This window comes from Episyrphus balteatus, chromosome 3 (genome assembly GCF_945859705.1).
Source record: "Episyrphus balteatus chromosome 3, idEpiBalt1.1, whole genome shotgun sequence".
Classification (NCBI taxonomy): Eukaryota; Metazoa; Arthropoda; class Insecta; order Diptera; family Syrphidae; genus Episyrphus; species Episyrphus balteatus.
Genome location: NC_079136.1, coordinates 8,430,146 through 8,451,084, shown reverse-complemented (window position 1 = coordinate 8,451,084; position 20,939 = coordinate 8,430,146). Strand labels below are relative to the sequence as shown.

Below are 20,939 nucleotides of genomic sequence, written 5' to 3'. Positions count from 1 at the left end.
TGGTTGTGATTAAATGTTAGACAACCGTGTCTTCGATTTTGTCTGAACACGATTGTCTAACATCGAATTTGACAGATGTGTTTTTTTTCTTTTGGAACTGCAGTTTTTTCATTATTTTTTGTCCTCTCATGAAAAAGGTTGTCTCCGTAGTAGCGGACGACAAAATATATTTGTTTGTTTTGCGAATTTTTGCATCTTTTATGTTGAAATGAATTAGATTTCATGAAATGGTATTATACTTTTTGAATTTATTTAATAATTTTGAATTTATTTAACAGGTATTATAATTGATTTTTATAAAAATAAATTGTTTATTTTTTGGAAGGCAAATAAAAAACAGACCAAGCATTGGGTACATGTACAAATTGAAAAAAATTAAAAAAAAAGAAGTATTCATATAAAATTGACCATATAAAATAAATTTTGTCCGCAAAAAATCATACATCATCCTCTGGCGAACGAAGCATATGAAATGAATTGTCCGAACAAAATTTGCACAGCTAAGAAAAAAAAAATTGTTATGTTGTAGATGTTAGGGCCAGTTGTACAAATATTTAATCCGTGGATCAGCAACTTTTATCTTCTGAAATCGGTAGCAAGGCTGAAGTTAAGCACTGGTTCAAGGTTCATATATGAAGAAATAGAAACATTCATGCTTGAACCAACGTTGACCCGCAGCTAATCCGCCGAAATCGGTGGGTTAAATTCCTGAACCAAGGCTGATCCACTATTGTACAACTGGCACTTAGACATTGAGTTAGAGAAAAATATCTCCTGTGGAGCAGTGGTACCACTTTACTTCAATTGAAGTAGATCTACTTCTTTTTTTCAAACAAAATTTAAATGTACTTCCTACTTCGCACCATCACAAAAATATCGAAATCTACTTCATTTTAAAATCTCTGTTCCAATCTACTTCAAATTATCAAAATATAAGCTAAAACTACTTCTTTTTTCATAAAACCAAATATTTGACTAAAAATTGTTATAAAATAATGTATAGAAATATATTCATACATAATATATGGAGTTTGAAAGAATTCAAATTATTTGCTTTAGTTGTTTTTATTTAAATAAATTTAAGAGAATTATTTTTTTTAACATTGATTTTTATAAAAAAAGGATATTTTGAAATCTACTTCGATTTTTCCCAATCTACTTCCATTTTTTCTTCAAATCTACTTCGACTTTTTTTCTGCAAGTGGTAACGCTGCTGTGGAGGCGGGGTGTTATATTCACTGAACAAACTTTGTTATCTGTCAAAACTGTCACTCAAGCCAAAACAACCAGAAGTCAAGCAGAAATACAATTTGTTTTCGTAAAAAAGTATAAATTTTCCATTTAAAAAAATGGTTTACGTTAATATTCAAGGAAAAAGATTAATGCATTGTGATGCAAAAAATCTAAAACATATTCATCAACAAATATTCAATGCAACGGTAAGTGAATTTCTTTTTTTTCTATTCTTTTTCCACGATTGTTATGATTTTGGCTGCGACCAAAACTTTCACACTTTGTTCACTATTGCACACTGCTGCTGAAACTCTTTCCAAATTTATATTCCTCAATTGACAACTTTATTGTTATTACAGAATCTTGCTTCAGATCAATTCTACTTACTCCAAAATGGTAAAACAATAACCCAAGACAACTATTCCAATGACTCAACAGCCGACATTAACGTTCAGCTAAGAATTCCAGGCGGGAAAGGAGGATTTGGTTCTATGCTGCGTGCCATCGGAGCCCAAATCGAAAAGACAACAAATCGTGAAGCTTGTCGCGACTTAAGTGGCCGTAGACTTCGTGATATTAACGAAGAGAAACGTCTTAAAGCGTGGCTAGAAAAACAAAAAGATCGTGAAGCTGAAGCGGAGGAGAAAAAAAAGAAAAAAGTTGCAAAACTACTGCACGTTCCGAAACATGAATTCAAAGATGCGCAATACGAAGAAGCCAGAACAAATCTTACTGAAAAAGTAAATGATGCAGTGGAAGAGGGTTTCCAAAACGAAATAGAAAAACAAAATAATGAAAAACCGAACTTAAAACGAAAAGCTGAACCAGTCGCTAAAGCTAAGAGTGCAAAAGGGGCGCTGTGGCTGGGAGCAGATATTGATGGTTCTTCTTGTTCTTCCAGCAGTGAAGATTCAGAAACAGAAGACGGACCTTCGACATCAAAGAAAATAGTTAAACAATAGTAAAATTGTAAAATAGGTTAACATTTGCTGATATTTCAATAAAAGATTTTTTTATTTTTAAAATGTTAGTTGTAAGGTCATTTAATAACGAAGAGTAATTTATAAGTACCTACTCTCCACCGAATAATATTGGTATCTCCCAGGTAAGTTGAGTTAAGAATAAGACACTATGAACAGACCAATGCCTAGAATCTTTATAATAAAAATACATTGGAACAAGTGAGATACTTCAGGGCCAGCAGAAAATTCATCATTTTTTAAATGTCTTTGGTAACAGTTTACTTTGGTGTTTCGGTAATGTTGCAGGATGAAGGGGTGGCGAGAAATGTCCTTTAAGAGTTGCAAAGTATACGTGTAATATTCTATTATTGAGCTATTATGATTTCGAACTGGAGGATATCAAAACACTTTTGGATGATTCCATTTCGAAAACGAAAATGATCATGTAATGGATTATCTATTCAGCCCTATCGGCAATCTCCCGTGAGAAATTTCCCTGGGAGTAGATTTTCTCTCCCGGAAATTTTTCTCCATATCAGGAATCTCCATCGGAATTTCGTTTTCGGGAGAGAAATACAGCCAACTTAACAAAACAAAAAATCCTTCGAACATATTTTTTCGAACATTTTGACAGCTCCAATTTTGATTGTATTTAGTACACAAAGTATAAAGTAAAACAATTAAAATATTTAATAGTGCAATATTCATAATTTATTTCGTTAGTGTTGGTTGTTTGGTATTTATTCATCTTTTTTTTTTGTTAATTACTTGCCCAGAGGTCGCGGTGAAGCTGAAATTCTCTTTTCTAAAATTCAACAGGGCTTTTTGTTTCTGTTGCGTCTATAGAGTTAAGTTGGACATGAGATCAGCTGTGTTATACAACTGGAAGAGTAACTTATGGTTACATTCAACTGCAAAGAGTCGATACCCAGTTTTAAAAACCTAGTTACTTCCTCTTCCTCCAGCAAAAGTTTGCATTTGTTTTTTGTGGGGTGAACTCGACATAAATAAATAATAATTTAAAATTTGTTACAGATTATTTTCAAAGAAAAACACTGACATTTTTGCTTCAGAAGATCTGTTCCCTATCAAATCAGAGATAGAAATACTTCGGGGGAAAAACTTCATTGCCGATAGGTATTTTTATATGGGAAAATTTTTCCTAGGAAGTTTTTCCATTAAAAAATGATTGCCGATACCGATTTTTCGGATTAGAGAAATTTTTCCAGGGAAACTTTATTGCCGATAGGGCTGATTGTTCAGGGCTCGGCCTATCTTTCAATTCAATTCAATTTTGATTTATTGAACTTGCTTTTTACAATTGACTTAAAATAACTTATTTCTAAGATATATTGATAGATACAAAATTTTGTTGGCAAAAAGGTAGCAATAACGTTAAACAATGACAAAGTTATAAAATATAAATGGATAAACTTAATTTAAAAGTCTGCTGTTTAGGTTGCCCTCGGGGTGTTCAGACCCGGATGTTCAGTAGTAGGGTTGGTTTGGTTGGCGTTTAGCCGGGGTATTATGCCGATAGGGTGTCGACGTAAAAGTTAACTGCTTCTTCGTTCTTTTTCGGCCTACCTTTCTATTATTTCAGGAATATTGTATGACAATAAGAGGGTAATTAGAGAAAAACCATATCCCCAACGCCAATTCGTGTCCCAATGGTCCTCTTATGATGATGATATATTACCTTATTGTAATTTCAGGTTGACCCAAGTCGTGGTGGTCAAAAAAAGTGCCACTCGCGTGAAGCAATATTTATTTAAAAATAAATTATATACTTCTGCTGAGACAGGATATTTAAAACTATATCGAAAAGTTGTACATAAACGTCCGAATTGTCTGTATTTTCAAGAGATTTTTTTTTTGTCGCCAATCGACATAATCTCTTTATTATTCACGAGATCCCACATTTTAGACTTCGTAGCGAATTGAGGAAGACATTTTGGATGCCCTGATAAAGTTAAGTAACCATTCCACAGAACCTCCTGACCACGCTTATAGGTCCAAAGATGCTTTCTTAATACCAGATTCGACCAAGCTTACGTACAAAACGTTTTCATCTCAGCTGCTAAGGGGGAATTTTTCGATCACCTAAATAGCAGTTTTTTCATGCCATTTCATCGATTTTGCTAATTAAGTATTTATCATATATCCCAAAAGCATTATTTAAATTAATATCACAAATAGGACTGTTTAGGTTTACCTAATTCTTTTCAAAACATGCATCTATATGTTGTCATGTGGTCTTTGCTACGGATAAGACTAAGAAACAGATATTATAATTTCAAACAAGTAGAAAGGACTAAAAATAGAATAAACTATTATTCCTTTCTTCGTGACCTTTGTTAAATAACTTAACTTTTTTTTCTGTGTAGGCTATAGGTCGTTTTTGATAACTAAACGAAAAATAATTAGTTATCAAAAACGACCTATAGCCTATACAGAAAAACAAGTTAAGTTAAAAATAGAATAGAGACTCAAAATGCTTTCCTGCTTTACACTAATGTGGAGTGCGAATGATGAAATTGAAGCATAAGAAACGTAAGGTTAATTTTTTTTATTTTATAAATAGGTAAACATATAATACATTATGTTAAATCAGAGTGAACTAATTGAAATTGCCAGTATAGATCATTTTGTAATCACTGAGATGTAAACTGTGACGAAACCCACGCTAATCCCCACTTTAAGTTTGTCAGCATAAATTTCAGAGCTTTGGTCCACTGCTCCTCGGAGTTGAATTGTATTCTGTGAAAATAAAATTGGATTTTAATTTTGCTTATACCCATTACAAGGATCAAGCTTATTTTTAATCTCAAATAAAAGACTTATCATTGTTTTATAGAATTATACTGTGTAAGACACAAAAAATACTCACGTGTTGTAGGGCTTATTTCGTTTATGAAACGGTAATTAAAAAGTTTATTATACACTTGGGACAAAAAGCGGTTTTTTGACATTCACCTTTTTTATTTTTCAGAGCAATAGAGTATGTTCGATAAAATAGATAAAAACTAATTTCTCGATATTGCCACCCTATTCACTCTAGCTCTATTGTATGAAGTTAACTCGATATATCAAATTAAAGCCCATGTTCTACAATTCGATCTAAAGTGAATTGAAATCACTTTTCTATTTCACGTGAAATGAAATTGTATGTTCTACATTTCGAAAACTTCGAAATTGCTTCGAACTGTTTCTAGAGTGAAATTATTGCTGCTTTGAACATGGATTTGGAAATTTTGATGGAAAAACATTATAGATTGGCGGGCTATGAACAATACAATTACGATGATAGAAAATGCAAAAAAAAGTGGGTCCCGGGAGTCCATCTGTCTGTATAAGGATCAACAGCCTAAACGGATGGACTGATTTAACATCAAAACTTGGAATGTAGTGTTTTTTTGGAGATTCTAGAGGAGTTTTTGGAATTAATTTTTCTGTACCAAAAATAACGGTACCCGTCATATAAAAATTTCGGAAAAGCTTAATTTTCTCGAAAACGACTCTAATGTTTTTGCTAAAAATATTAAATTTTTTTTTCGAAAATTATTATTACCGGTATCTACCTGCGATAGAACTTTTTTTTCAAATCTGTTTTTATACCAAAAAAATAATTAAATATCAATGAAATTTATAAAAGGTGTGTTTTTTTGTTTATCTATATAGATTTTGTGCAAAAAAACGACATCGAGATTTTTGAAATCAAAACAATTTACGTGTTAAAAACAACAAAAACTTTATCTGTATAGATTTTTGAAAAATCCAGATAATTATCCAGATTTTACTTTTTCTCGATAAAAACAGTAGTGCCAAGGTAGTTTAATTGTTGTGTTCATATAGAAATATCTGAAAATATTAACAAAAAAAAAAAAAGCGGAGAAAACGAGGTTTGAAAAAAACTGTCATAGAAAAAAATAATCAAAAATTTGTTTGACATGGTTGTATTGAAATGTTAATATTTCGAGATATACGCAATGTATTTTTCAGATAAAAGTCTTAAATGGATCCTGATAAGATTGTTGAACAGATATGTATATAAAATTACCAAAATTTTTTCGAAAAATTAGAAATAAAAATAAAAAATTTTCACATTTGATTTTAAGAAAATCGAAAAAAAATTCAATATGGCTACCTTCAAACGCTTATAACACAAGAACGACGCAACTAATGTTAATGGTCATGGTCTTAAAATGTAGCTAATATACAGATACAGAATATACAGATCATTTTTGGTTTTTTGTGAAAAAAAAATTTTTGAAATCCAACATGGATGCCATGGCCATATGAAAATTTTTGTTTGCATCCAACATGGATGTAATGGTCTTCCCACTTCGGAGTTAAAATAAAAAAAAACAAAAGCAACATTTTTGACAGACAGCTGCCAAAGTATATGTACAGTGGTGCCAAATGTTTGCATGGATTTCAAAAATCTCGATGTCGTTTTTTTGCACAAAATCTATATAGATAAACAAAAAAACACAGCTATAATTATATAATTTTAATATAAATCAGATGTAAAATTTTTAATACATTAATTTTTGAATTTAAAACAATTTTTTTTTGAAAAATCAAACTTTCGAAAATGGTCCCATTTTGAATTTGATTGAAATTTTGGTTTTAGGTGTTGATTAGTAATTTCTATAAAATAGGGTACCGATTTTATTTCAGAATTTTTTTTCAAAAATTAGTTTTTAAAAAACGCCTCCACGATTTTGAAATTTGTATTTTTTTAAAATGCATCTTAATAAAAGAAATCAAATTGTTTTGGATCTCAATTTGATTTCAGATTTTGTTTTTTCTTTGAAAAACGAATTTTATATACATTTTCTAAATTTCTATATAAAAACTTTTAAAAATTTTAGCAACTTGAACCCTAAGAGCAAGTTCGTGCGACCCTATCGTGCGTTTTATTTTTAGTTTGAAGGTCGTTGTCAGGAACAAAAAAAAAATCTTTTTAAAGAGATAATTTTTTAAAATTCTACTTACTTGATGGAGTATGAGTTTGCAGTTGATGGATCAATAATTTTTCCCTTCTCCATTTTATATGGCAGACAAAATTCAGTATCACGTTTTTCGACTTCTTGTTGAAATTGAATCAAACATTCCAGAAATGCAACCATTGCAGCATCGAATTTTGTATCCCAAAAGAACTTAAATCCACCAGTACCATAAAGAGGCAATTCCCTTCCCTCACCCAAAACTTCAACATACGAATGACTGCCAAACGGAACCAGACGATACTTTTCAAAGCTCAAACCAATTTTGCGAGCTAGCGCACATAGCAATAGCACCGTCTGACCCCAGGCAGCATTTATTTCCGACCAATCGACCGAAGCCGATGGCAATCGTCCCAATCGAAAATTATTAATAGTCCCAAAGTGTCCAGCATGCCAGATGTGGAAGGCGACATTAAAGATATTTGTATTTTGCAACCTTTCTAAATGATGTTCAGCATAGGCTATTTGGTTTTCCAAACTTCTTTTGTCATCTTCTGTTAGCATCAAGTCACGTCTGTGTTTTGTGTATTCACGCCAATAACTGACTTCTTGTTCGGCTAGTTTAGCCTTTTCAGCTTCTTCTGCCTTGATTTCGGCATTTAAAGTTGATTCTTTAACTTTTAACTTGGACAACTCTTCCAAGAGATGTTTTTCTTTTGATTCTAAATCAGCGAATTCCTTTCTCAATTCAGGAATATTAGGCTTTTCTTCGGTCTTTTCTAATTTCTCTAAATAGCTTTTATAATCTCGCCATTCATTCTCTGCGATTTTAAGTTCTCGCTCTAATAGTTCCAACATTGAATCAGTGCACTCATCACACAATGGATGATCGAATTCTGAATTCGATGACAAAGCATCAAAGAGCTGTGCTTTGGCCAAGAATTCAGTGCTAAGTTTTTTGTTTTCTTTGCCATCGGATACTAACGTAAAGCCAGTACCATTAATTGAATCACTCAATCGAAAGGGTGGAACAACATGATCGAAACCACTTTCATTGGGATCCATTTCATCGATGTTTGTTGCATAAATTGGCACTTAAAATTTGATTCAAGTGAATAGAGTTAAATTGCATTTAGATGGATTCATATTTTAATTAAAACTTACATGATAATTCTGCCATTGCATGTTCATTGATGCTATCGAGACTCCCATCAAGAATCAATGGCTTTTGACATCTTTGGCAAGCAAAGCTTACGGATACCTTTTCGTTGGCCATTGATAAGGAGTTTTTTAGGTTGTAGTTATCTATATTTGTTATTTAAATTTTGATTTTAATGCACAAACCAGAGAAACAAAATCTTCTATTTTGTATTTCATGAACAGGATTTCAGAAATAAAACAAAACAAAAGTGAAGTAAAAACAGCTGATAAAAAGTCATTAACGTAACGTAATAAAAGTTTAGGTAACGTAAGGATTATGTGTTACAAAAGTTCTACATGGGCTAGTTGCAACAGTGTAGGATCTAGATTTGACAAATTTGCAAAGAGGCGATTATTCCATTGAAGGTGGTAGTTTAATTATGAGTAGATCTAGTACTACAATTATTGACACATGATCTTCTACTCGAGGAGAATGTGTAGTAACATGGTATAAAAAGAGAAGGTATGATCATTAGAAAAAACTCAGTATCGAGAACTGTCAAAACTTATGGCTACTTTAAGGTTTTGACAGTCCAGCCCATTGAAATTGTTGTTGTAAACAAATTTGTCTTGGAAATTGTTGTTGCTTTTGACTTTGCCAAATGCCAAACGTCAAAACCTTATTACCCCATTTTGTAAGATGGCGGCTCTAATGATCATACCTTGTCTTTTTATACCATGGTGTAGTAATATATCGCTGCCTGAAAACTATAATGTTCTATGTTTCAAAAAAACGTTTCGAGAAAATCGACTACAACGTTTGGATAGGCCTGTGAATTTCACCCTTTATTTATATATTTTAGCATGACAATTAAGAATTAACTACCGTAGCTGGGTAATCTATCTATCTATCGATTCAAATGCTAAAATTTCTTTTTTGATGTTGGAAATCTGTTTAATTAACGTTTTTCTGTTTTGACATAGAACATTTATTTGATTTCCTTGCATTTCGAGTTGATTTTTTTGTTCTATGTTCGACATACAACATTAACCCCGTTCCATTGGAGGTGGTAGTTTACTAATGAGTAGATCTAGTACAAGAATTAACACTCGAGGATATAGGAACAGCGTTACCACTTGCAGAAAAAAAGTCGAAGTAGATTTGAAGAAAAAATGGAAGTATATTGAGAAAAATCGAAGTAGATTTCAAAATATCCTATTTTTAATAAAATTCTATTTAAAACAAAAATTATTCTCTTAAATTTATTTAACCCTTAACCACCTACCTGGGCCTCACAGACCGCAATGTTCCGCTATTATAGTAATGAGCACGGTATATGAAACTAACCAACTTACAGTCAAGACAAACAATATTTTTGGAGTAATTATATTGCTTTTTTAGCTTTTTGTTGTTTTTTTTTAATTAAAAAACAAAAATTTAATGAAGTGCATCATGCCCAAACAAGTTCAAAGATTTCAAATTAGTATTTACCAAGAAATTAGCAAAAATATATAATTCCCAGCAATTATTTAAATAAACATTCAAGTGAACCTTACTTACAAACTATTGCTAATTATTGTCACTAACTATTTCAAAAAAGCCATAATCGACCTGCCGCATGACCTTTCAATATTGCTTTATTTTGCTGTTACTTAACAGTAGTAATTTTTGTATGGGGTTCAAATGAGGCAAATTGTTCTATGTCAACTAAGAACTTTATAGTAAGTATAAGCCATTATTATATTCGAGAAGTGAATATTTGTTTTGGCCATAAATATTTTATTTTTTTGTGGACACAGTCTTGTAGCCATTGAAAAGACGAAAATTTTGATATAAAAAGTCATTTTTTTCCATTTCTTCGACATAGAACATTATAGTTTTGAGGCAGCGATATGTATTTCAACTCACGAGTAAACTACCACCTCCAATTGGACAGAGCTGTTATTGAGAGTTGGTAGTTGAAGTAATGCTACCACTGGCCCAATTTTGAATCTAACTTCAAATAATGATTGATAGGCATATCGATCTTCCATTTACATTTGTTTTTATTATCTCCGTGTGGCCCCTATTTCTCTACACAAGGAATGTAAAAACAGAAATATACTTTACAATAAATAAGATCAATGGCACTTGAGTCAGGGACCTCCATTTGAAATAAATTATTGCAAGAAATATGTCAATTTTAGATTTTTGTTATTTTAAGACATTGATTTCTGTATTTATTTCTTGTCTGCTGAGAATAATAGAGAAATAAATTTTCACGTTTCATGACACCCCCTAAACCGACTTACGACAACTCGACTCAGGTAGGCGTGTATTTTATGGGTTTAATTATTTCAAGAATAATGACGGATTTTGCTATTGGTTGATGGTTGGAGTGTGTTTATTAGATCAAATCAAATCTGAACTCAGAAATATTTTATGTCTGTTTTTGAAATTCTACCACTAGAAACGTTTGACTGTTATTGAGGTTATGCAATAATATGAGGAAATTTGTTTAAACATAATACGTAAATTAATTATACGTAAAAAATACTTTCGGGGGAACTCTGAGTTTCAATAAAATAAATAATTTGTATAAGAAGAAAGATAAGAAGTATGTCTTTATATCTATTTTATAATATGTAAAGGTTTCAATAAGAACTGTTTTCCTTCTTTCAGGAACTGTTAAAATCTTTCCGATATCTTCAACCCTATCATGAGTTTCACTTGAACAAGATTTTACTCGGAAAAATTATATTTCACTTTTCCCCTATTGTGAGTTCCGGGCGAAAAGTTGTTCACGTTCGGACATCTTCCTGCTAAACAAGAAACTAGTTTAGTGGAAAATGTTAATTCCGGGCGGAAAACATTTCACCTGAGACTCACAATAGGTCTGATTGGAAAAATTTAAACAATTTTTGAAAGAGTTATAGAAAGTTGTTATAGAAACCGTTACAAATTATTTTGAAACAAATTACGGTCAAAAGTTTTTTTTTTGATTTTCTAACGGTAAATTTTTCAAAACTGACAAGGATACATATTTTTGAATACGGATTTGAGTTCAGCACGCCAAAACCTTTAGAAAAAGTATAGTTTAATCTCAAAAACCTTGTTTATCTGTGTAATCTTAACAGCGCTCGAGTTTTGATGGCTTGAAGAATACCCGCCTAATAACTGGTTTTCACTAGAGCCCAAATCTAATTTATAGAAAATTATTTAATTTAAAATTCGAACTGACCGAAAAATTACGAACATCTGTTCATATTAAGGACTATTAATTAAATACTATAAAAGAATAAATTCTAGGCAACTATTTTATTAGCTGCGTTCCTTTGGAAATATTTATCTACTGCTTAGTACTTAAAGCTGGCTTTTAACTACTTTTTCAATATAGCAAAAGTAGTTCCAAGTAGTTTTACTTAAAACTATTATTGTTTTTAGTTTCAATACTTTAAATAGTAGTTTACAGCTCAAAATTATTACGTATGTCCTTCACGATTTCGGTAACAAGAATGAGCAATGAATTCCACATTTCTACTGGTTGAAAGTAGCGAAAGAGACGGATGCAAGGCTACGCTATTCTACGGTAACAACTTACAAGTTGCAAATTACAATACAGTATTTCTTTAAATAAAAAATAAACTGCAAAATATTTTGTTTTGTCAACTAAAGTATTTATTCAAAAAATAAAATAAAAATTTCGTGTACAATGGTCATGCCAGATTTTTTTTTTTTTTATTGAAAATAACAAAAGACATTTTCTTGACACAAGTTTTGTAAAAATTAAAATTGAAAATTAAATTTTTAATTTAGATACCAACTGTACACAAATTATTAGTTTCATAGTCTCGTACACGTTTTTGTATGTATGTATAATAATATATTATTTATAAAAAGAAATTAAAAAAAAAAAAACAATTTACTTTTTAGTCATAAATTAGGAGAATAGAAAAAAAATATTGATTCGTACACTTAAATATGTATGTATGCTAAATAAAAATGTTATAAATAAAAAAATCTGCAATCTGTTTAGTCAGGGACTGTTTCTGAACACATCGGAATCGAATGAGTTGTTTTTTATTTTTAGGTTTCAGGGGGGCAACTCCTTATAATTAGCAAAGTAGGCTTGAGAAGGCCATATATATCTTCAATTTTTGTTTCGAGTAAAATTCAAACAGCGAACAGTCTCTTCTTTTGCAGTGTGTCCTTCATTTGTGTTTCTCAAAATTAAGAGATCTCGGCGTTAGTGAAAGACTCTTGAGACACATATGCGCTTGTTGGACCATAAAAAGTTGATCTTTTGTTTGTCCACAAGCAAGTTTTTCCCACTTCGGATCAAGGTACTTTTGAATAGCATGCTTTGGACTCTTATTCTCTTTTTTGGCATCGGTAGTGTCCATAAGAAGTTCAGAATCGCCAAGAGTATCTTTTAGGATACTTGGCGGTGAGAACACAATGGAATTGGTCGAAGTAAGGAATTTACTTGGTGTTTCCGTTTCGTACGGTAATTTTTTCTCAACTTTCATATCATTCTCCCAACTAGCACTGAGAGCTTTGCGAGCTTTCTTTGTCGGTTGACGAACTGGTTCTTGTCCACCAGGGGTAGTTGCTTCGGTTTTTATAACATTTTGTGAATTCTGAGTGTCATTAAGTTGTTCGTCGTATATTATCTCGGCCAGATCCTCTACCAAACTTGAGGGACTAGGCGGAACATATCTGTCACCTTTACGTTTCTTTCCCAAAGCAGCCAGTGCATCTTTGAAAGGTGTAGGTGTTCTCGGCCCGAGTAGACTTTTATGAGGTGTTTCTATAGAAGAATTTTCGTGCTCCTTTTTAATTTCCATGCCATAACGATTGTATGTTTTTCGAACGGGAGTGCTAGCTCGTAGATTCATATCATCAAAAGTCGTCAAACAAGGTGAATTGAGGAATTGACTGGGTGAGAAGGGTAATGGTTTTATGGGAGTTATAACTGGTGAATCTGGTAATTTAATTGCATTTGTATTAGGCGCAGCAGTTTGTGTAGCCTCAGTGTTTTGCACCTGTCGAGATTTCTTCAAAATGTTTGGTGGCTTATTTGGTTGTTGTACCTTAAAGAAAAAAAAAAAAAAAATTAAATAAAAAATATATTAAATATATGTATTATAAATAATAAGTCAAAAATAATTTGTGTTCCATTTAAATAAAATGTGATACCTATTTTAATGACCAAGTGTTGCGCACAATGTATATTCTATCTTAATTGCTTTCAATTCACGTTTTGCGACTATTTTTGTATTGAATTGAATATTTTTCGAAATAATTTTGTACTAGAATTCATTCGTGGCTACCTTTTTTATTACTTCGGAATATTGTTGTAAATATTTTTAGTACAACGGAACCCAGGAATTAGGCATGCAGTTTGTCTTTCGAGAGAGGTATTCTACACTGCAGCCGCCCATGAAAACATCATCTCAGCTTCAAAAAAGCTTTCTGGATGTCTAAAAAGAATTTTAGAGCGTATTGATAGAAGCCCTTACCCATAAACTTCATTTACTCTGCTTTCTTTAAGCATTTATGAAAATTATTTTTTCTATTTAAGATGACGTGCATTAGAGCTGGCGTTACGCAAAGGTTAAAGCTTGGCCCCTTTCTCTATAGCATCCTGACGTCAGACAAACTGTCTGTAAGTGAGTGCGCGAACCTTCTCTACGTTAACGATTCATTCACATACTGCAAGTCCATCTCAAAATCATTCCATTGGACTGCTGCAATCGGCGAAGATACTTGTAGGAAATATCTCAAACCAACTCAATCTACTGATGAGAAGGGTGACTAATCAACAGCGACACCCCGAATCTATATATGCTTTGGCAATACTGGGCACATAATTCCAGTGGCCAACGAAGGAGCAGTTAACTTTTACGCCGACATGCAGTGTTCACACCGTGTCTAACAGCCAACCCAATCCAACCAACTCCACAACTAGATATTCGGGTCTGAACACCCCAAAAAAAAACTAGTCAGCAGACTTGTTAAATTAAGTTCATCCATGTATTGGTGTCTATTTATATAAAATTACTTGGTCATTGTACAAGGTTAAGCTTCATTTGTGCCAGCAAAATTTAGTATAAATCAATGAATCTTTAAAATAAGTTAAATTTAAGTTAATTTAAAACAGAAAGTTCAATAAACCAAAATTGAAAATTTACAGAACCCATGATTCAGTGTTTCGTTATTCGTAGTACGAATCTATTATCTAACTTGTATCAAATAGTATGTTATGTATTTAAACATACAAAAAAAAACGTACAATAAAAATAAAACGAGATGCTTGATCATGAAAACAAATTCTTCAGGAGTATGTTACATCTTCAAAAGGCAACTTGTTTTCTTTTAAAGTAAAGCAAATAATGTAGAAGTGTTATGAACTTACGTGACATCAATATATGTATGTATGTTTATTGTATGTAATCATTTTAAAAAGCTTCTAGGTAGAGACAATATAAATTAACTTTTTTTTTAACATAATATATGAATAAATGTAGATACAATATATTTAATTTTCTTGCAGGTATTTTAATATCAAAAAGGTTCGTGATATGCAGAGGTTTGTGCTCAAAAAAGAAATTAAATAGTTGTTGAATCATTCATGTTTTCATTGTTATTTGTTGTTGTCAATGAATACCAGTGTATGCAGTGTATAGTGTGCAACCCAGATAAGAAGAACGAGGCGAGAATTGTGTTGATTAAATTCAGACGAAGTATTTTAATAAGGAAATGTTACAAATAGATAACTCAGTACTAACATTTGAAAGCCTTGCAAAAAAACGGAAAATGATATAAGCTTACTTACGCGTATATTAATGTTTTCCAGAAAGTTAGTTTTATCATCAAATTTATTTAGGCTTATTCTTTTCTTTCATAAAATTTGAGATTGCTGATAAAGTAATGAGCAAAATAACTAGGTCTGAGTCTGAAATATTAACCAGTTTGGGATGTGAGAATTTAAGAAACATTTTTAGATTTTGAAAAAAAAAAGAAAAAAACTGGAAAAGAATGCAGAGAGGTAATAAACATTTTCAAGTTCTCTTGTGGTAAGTTAAAGTTTATCCGTTGCTTTAAAAACTATCCGTTTTTCCTCTTCCATATTCTACTGGAATCTGAAAAGGATGGTCTGGTAAGGTGTTGATATATTGGCTATCAATTTAAGTTATTAAATAATATCAAACAGAAACTAGATCTTTGATAGGAAAAATAAAATAATTGGCAATTATATTGTGAAAGCTCGGCTTGAGTCGGAGGTAGAACCGCAAAACGGATCCCTTAGGCACTTATTAGGTATATGGGTTTTAGAATTGAAGTCATTTAATGCAACTTTTAATGTAATTTCCAAACTAAACTATCAAATAACAGTAGACTTATTTCTGCGGAAGCTATGTATATTGCTGTTAATAAAGAAGAGCCCAGCCCTTGAAGATATATTTATACAGGGTGTCCCAAAAGTAATGGATCAAACGAAATATGCTGATAGGCCAACTTAAGGGCTCTCAGAATTTGGTAACTTGTTCATCCCAAATCTTTACGGTTTTCGATTTAATGCAGTTTTTTGTGAAATTTCAAAAATCCCGACTTTGCATCAGTATTTTGCTTCCCCCGCTCATAATTGATTTTTGTTTTTTACAATTCTTCCACTAAAACATTGCCTAATAATAGGAAATTATTAATTAATCAAAATATTTTTTATTTCATACGCCGTTTTACTGCAAATTTATTAACAGTTTCATATTTTATAAAAAACTCATTTCTTACTTTTATTTCAGAGCCAGCATCCCGAAAAAAATTTGTATGGTGTGATACTGGTTTATTATTTTAAAAACTTGCCGTGTTATTGCAGTTTTCAAAAATGTATAAAAATTTCCAAAGTTGAAATTAGAACGAAAGATATTACAATTTAAATGCAACAAAACAGGGCTTTTCAGAGAAAAATAACAATTTTGCCTATTATTAGGCAATTACAATTTAAATGCAACAAAACAGGGCTTTTCAGAGAAAAATAACAAACAAAAATAGAGACTTTTATTCAAAAAGAAATAAACAAACAACAGTCGAGAAAATGTGTTTATTTTTCTTTGTTATTTTTCTCTGAAAAGCCCTGTTTTGTTGCATTTAAATTGTAATATCTTTCGTTCTAATTTCAACTTTGGAAATTTTTATACATTTTTGAAAACTGCAATAACACGGCAAGTTTTTAAAATAATAAACCAGTATCACACCATACAAATTTTTTTCGGGATGCTGGCTCTGAAATAAAAGTAAGAAATGAGTTTTTTATAAAATATGAAACTGTTAATAAATTTGCAGCAAAACGGCGTATGAAATAAAAAATATTTTGATTAATTAATAATTTTCTTTTATTAGGCAATGTTTTAGTGGAAGAATTGTAAAAAACAAAAATCAATTATGAGCGGAGGAAGCAAAATACTGATGCAAAGTCGGGATTTTTGAAATTTCACAAAAACTGCATTAAATCGAAAACTGTAAAGATTTGGGATGAACAAGTTACCAAATTCTAAGAGCCCTTAAGTTGGCCTATCAGCATATTTCGTTTGATCCATTACTTTTGGGACACCCTGTATAAACCTCTCGAGATTATCGGCCCCCTTTAAGTTTTCCAGCGTTGTACAAATCGTTTAGGACATCCAGGCCCATAAGTTATTAATAGAATCTTATTTTGAATCCAATTGTAAGGTAATAATAAAGTTGTTTTGTGGTAGCCAAGAACACTTCAGATTTGTTTATTAAAAGAAGTGCCCCCATGTGGTCTTTGCCAAAGCGAAGAATTTTTCTTAAGACATTTTTTTTTAAGTATTAAAGAACCAACTATGATTAACTTAAATTGAATACATACCTTTGCAACGACTTTTGTCTTAGCATTATTATGAATCCGATCAATTAAAGAAGACTGCAGTGACTTCTCTTGTTGTTGACCTGTTCCACTCCCCATTTTAATCAGCTCTTTTAAATTCGATCGCGATGTCTTCAAATTTGCCACAACACGTGGCTGGCTAGAAGATTTCCGTCCCCCCTCGGCATACTCATATTTCCTCCTCATTGTTGAATTCCAATGATTTTTAATAGCATTATCTGTCCGACCAGGCAAAAGCTTTGCTATCTTAGCCCACTGATTGCCATACTGAATGTGAGCTTGATAAATAATTTTATCCTCTTCTTCAGTCCAGGCAGTTTTTTTAATGTTTGGATTAAGATGATTGTGCCATCTTTCTCGACATTGTTTACCTATTCGACCATTTAGATACCTGGCAATTAGGGTCCACTTTTTGGGACCATAACGACGTACAAGTTCAATGACCTTGTCGTCTTCTTCTCTCGTCCATGGACCTTTTATCAAATCTGGATTGAGTACTTTTGCCCAACGCTGTTGGATTTGTTGATCAGTGCGATCTTTGAACAATGGAGTTATTATATTCCATTTCTCGCCATATTGGGCAACAAGCTGTTTCAAAGTAACATCATCGGCTCTAGACCAACGCTTACCTGCGGCAGCATTTTTCGAACTAATGCTGCTGTCGTCATCGCCGCCACCGACATCAGAAAAATCCGAATAATCGCCTTCGGCTTCGGGATTTGAATCACTTTCTTGCATGTGCATTGTTTTTATTTATTTTGTTAAACAAAAGTTTTTTTTTTCAAATCAAAATCAATCAACACTCACTTACAAACTACTTCTCTTCACCGCACCTCCAACGGGAGCAATTGTGAAAAAATTTATCTTGACCTTGTATTTGGTATTTGTGGACCTTGCCACGGCAATATAAACAATCGGCAATATATTGGGTGTGTATATTTTCACTATAATGTTCAAAAATTTCAAGATTTGAAGTTGCAAAGAATAGCTCGCCACAGCTTAAGCAAGTAATTGATTCCTTTTTATGCAAATCACTTCGTAGACGGATATTCGTTGAATCGCTTTCAGTATTGCCTATGCGAAGGAAACTACCATTATTATTGAAATTACCATTTGTGGCCATTTAAAATTTGAAGACAAAGTTTATAAATTATTTGATTTTACTAGCGATATTTTATAATTTAATTTAGATTTTTTTGTAATTTTAAACTGAACACCTGCTCAAAACCATTCGCCATGGAAAAAAATCGTTTTGGTTTGAAAAATTGAAATGTCGTCAGAAAGAGTGACAGATGGGAAAAAAGTGACATCAAATATGAGTGTGTTCAGGTGAGGACGGCTTGTTGTAAATGGATGTGTTCAGTGATTGGAGTTAACTTTAACCCTAGAACACATTGCAATTGGGAGCTGGGAAAGTTGAAATGTGCTACTGTTTTTTTTTGTTTGTTTTTGTTGTTCATTTTGTCATTGCATACCTTTCTCAAATGTGTGTTTGCTTTTATTTTATTATTTATTTTTCGCGTACTAGGCTTCAAGGTGTCAAATTGTAGCTCTACAGCGTTTAGGAGAATGGAGAGTTTTCACTCATTTGTCACTTTTATGTTTCTTGCCCAAAACATTCTTCTTGATTCAAAGAACCTTGTTGATGGTTTTTTCATTTTTAACTCATTTATTTCTTGATATTTTCTAAAATTTTAATTTTTTTATTTTGAATACTCGATATTGGTATTCACGCAATGGTGCAAACTCTGGGTAAACCTGGTAATATAGTAACGGCCATATTATTCAATCTGGATTTAGTTTGGATTAAAGTTAATTTTAAATCCAATCCATTAAATCTGAATTTCATAAATCCAAGGATTCAATTTTTTGTTCATATTAGTCACTCACAAAAAATTATGTAATTATTGAATAAATTTTGTATAATTTGCATTTATCTTTATTTTTCCTTCACAAAATACTTGAAAAAAAAAACAACTAAACACTGTGAAAATGAATTTTACATCTGGATTTATAAAGTTAAACAGACCTCCAGAGAGCAGTTTAAATTTGTTTTGATTTAACGAGATTGGATTTAAGTAGTGAATATTATGGAATTGGATTTATTTTTGACAGTAGTTGACATTAGGTGGGTTTTTTATTACCACCGGTCTTAACTGGACAAAAAAAACGCAGTCGGGGCTAAGCATTTTACATGTTAAATGCAACAACACTTTAGCCCCTTGGGCTTAGTTGTTTAGCCCGGAGAATTCTCTGGGCTTAACTTTTTCAACAGATTTAAATCTGTGCTACCAAATTAACTTGTTCGTAAATTGTTTAGAATTTGTTTAAAAACATCAAAAATGATGTTTGGAATGACAATTATTATTTTAAATATTTATTTAATAGTTAGTTAAACTTTTTTTCTTCAAAAACACACAAGAAACCCCAAAAGCGAAAAATATGACAACTTTATATTTTTTTGTGTCAGCTGATTTCGAAACATTTAGTATGCAGTGCGGCCAATTTTTCTCGCTAAGCCCCGAGGCGTTTTTTTTAACCAGTTAAGACTGGTGGTAATAAAAAACACACCTATTGTTTACATCCAGATGTATTTTTTAAACTAGTGAAGAGTTTTCACTCATTGGTCACTTAACTTTTTATTGTCCTGTAAGTTTCTTTTGATCCAAATGTGGTTTCATCATTGTTATATTTATTTTTTTGTTTAAAACTCATTTTCTGATGTTTTTTTCTTGATTTTAAATTAATTGGATTTTTTTTACTTGGACAAAAAACTCGATGATATATTTATTTAAAGTCTGCAAAGTCGACAACGAAAATGCTAACGAAAAAGTATCAACGAGTCGAGTACATTGTGTCAGCAATTTATGAAGTGATCGAAATGAAATGACATATTCACAATAAAGTATTGGATCCTTTCGTTGATAATTGAATCATTTATTTGCAAAACATGATAAGTCCACTTTTTTTCAAAATCCGTTTTTTTGACTAAATTTGTACTCCAGGGATAACCACGTCTGTCTTTAAAATATGAAGTATCTACTCCATCTATATCCGATTTTACAGCTACGCGAAATATTTTTTTAGTATCAAAAACAGAATAAGTCCTGGACTTATCATCTTTTGAAAATAAACAACAGCTTCTTTTTGTGTAAATGGTATATTAGATTAATGGCTGAAAATCTTAAGTTTAAAGCTACTTTAAAGTTAAATAAGCAGTCCGGACATTGTATTTAATTCTCAAATACAATTGTTTGATAGATTGGAGCTAAAAGCAAAATTGCATATCCATTTAAAAACTAATTTCACATCCGTTTATTTTCAAAGTATGATAAGTCCAAAAGCGTTTTTATTTTTTATCTTTTGAGCTATCGATCCAAAAATTAAAAACGAAACGGTATTTTGTAGCTAGGCAAGAGTTCTACAGAATATATTTTTTATAAATTTTTCTACGCATATTAAAAGAAAATAGAACGTTTTTTTCTTCTCCTGAAAAATTTAAAATCATGGACTTATCATGTTTTGCAAATAAATGATTCAATTACTACATAACCTAGCTCATTTTGTCCAAACGAGGTAGGAAATTATCTAATTTTATATTTATTTATATCATTTGCTTTAGTCGCCCATAAATTAATATATGGCTATTCCAACCCAACGATGAAGATCTACAAACAAAAAAACGCTATCAAATGTTAATTTTTTTGTAGACGATGTTCAGGTGTTAAATTTTAGGAACACAACGTCTTATGGGAAAATTT

At 31.6% G+C, this 20,939-nt stretch overlaps 3 protein-coding genes across 3 annotated transcripts; 1 reads left to right on the top strand and 2 right to left on the bottom strand.

Annotated features, from left to right (window-relative positions):
- The first annotated feature begins 1,257 nt into the window (after positions 1–1,257).
- Positions 1,258–2,254, top strand: LOC129914465 (splicing regulator SDE2). The gene is made up of 2 exons (XM_055993735.1): positions 1,258–1,439; positions 1,593–2,254. The coding sequence occupies exons 1-2, from the start codon at positions 1,350–1,352 to the stop codon at positions 2,193–2,195; spliced, it is 693 nt and encodes a 230-aa protein (XP_055849710.1). The 5' UTR covers positions 1,258–1,349; the 3' UTR covers positions 2,196–2,254.
- A 2,496-nt stretch (positions 2,255–4,750) lies between these two features.
- Positions 4,751–8,549, bottom strand: LOC129916235 (beclin-1-like protein). Its single transcript, XM_055996072.1, has 3 exons — positions 8,312–8,549; positions 7,197–8,241; positions 4,751–4,955 (listed from the first exon to the last, which is right to left on the bottom strand). Exons 1-3 carry the CDS (start codon positions 8,421–8,423, stop codon positions 4,850–4,852), a joined length of 1,263 nt encoding a protein of 420 aa, XP_055852047.1. The 5' UTR covers positions 8,424–8,549; the 3' UTR covers positions 4,751–4,849.
- Positions 8,550–12,175: 3,626 nt separating this feature from the next.
- Positions 12,176–18,053, bottom strand: LOC129915465 (myb protein). The gene is made up of 2 exons (XM_055995015.1): positions 17,161–18,053; positions 12,176–13,360 (listed from the first exon to the last, which is right to left on the bottom strand). The coding sequence occupies exons 1-2, from the start codon at positions 17,920–17,922 to the stop codon at positions 12,479–12,481; spliced, it is 1,644 nt and encodes a 547-aa protein (XP_055850990.1). The 5' UTR covers positions 17,923–18,053; the 3' UTR covers positions 12,176–12,478.
- Between the last annotated feature and the right edge of the window lie 2,886 nt (positions 18,054–20,939).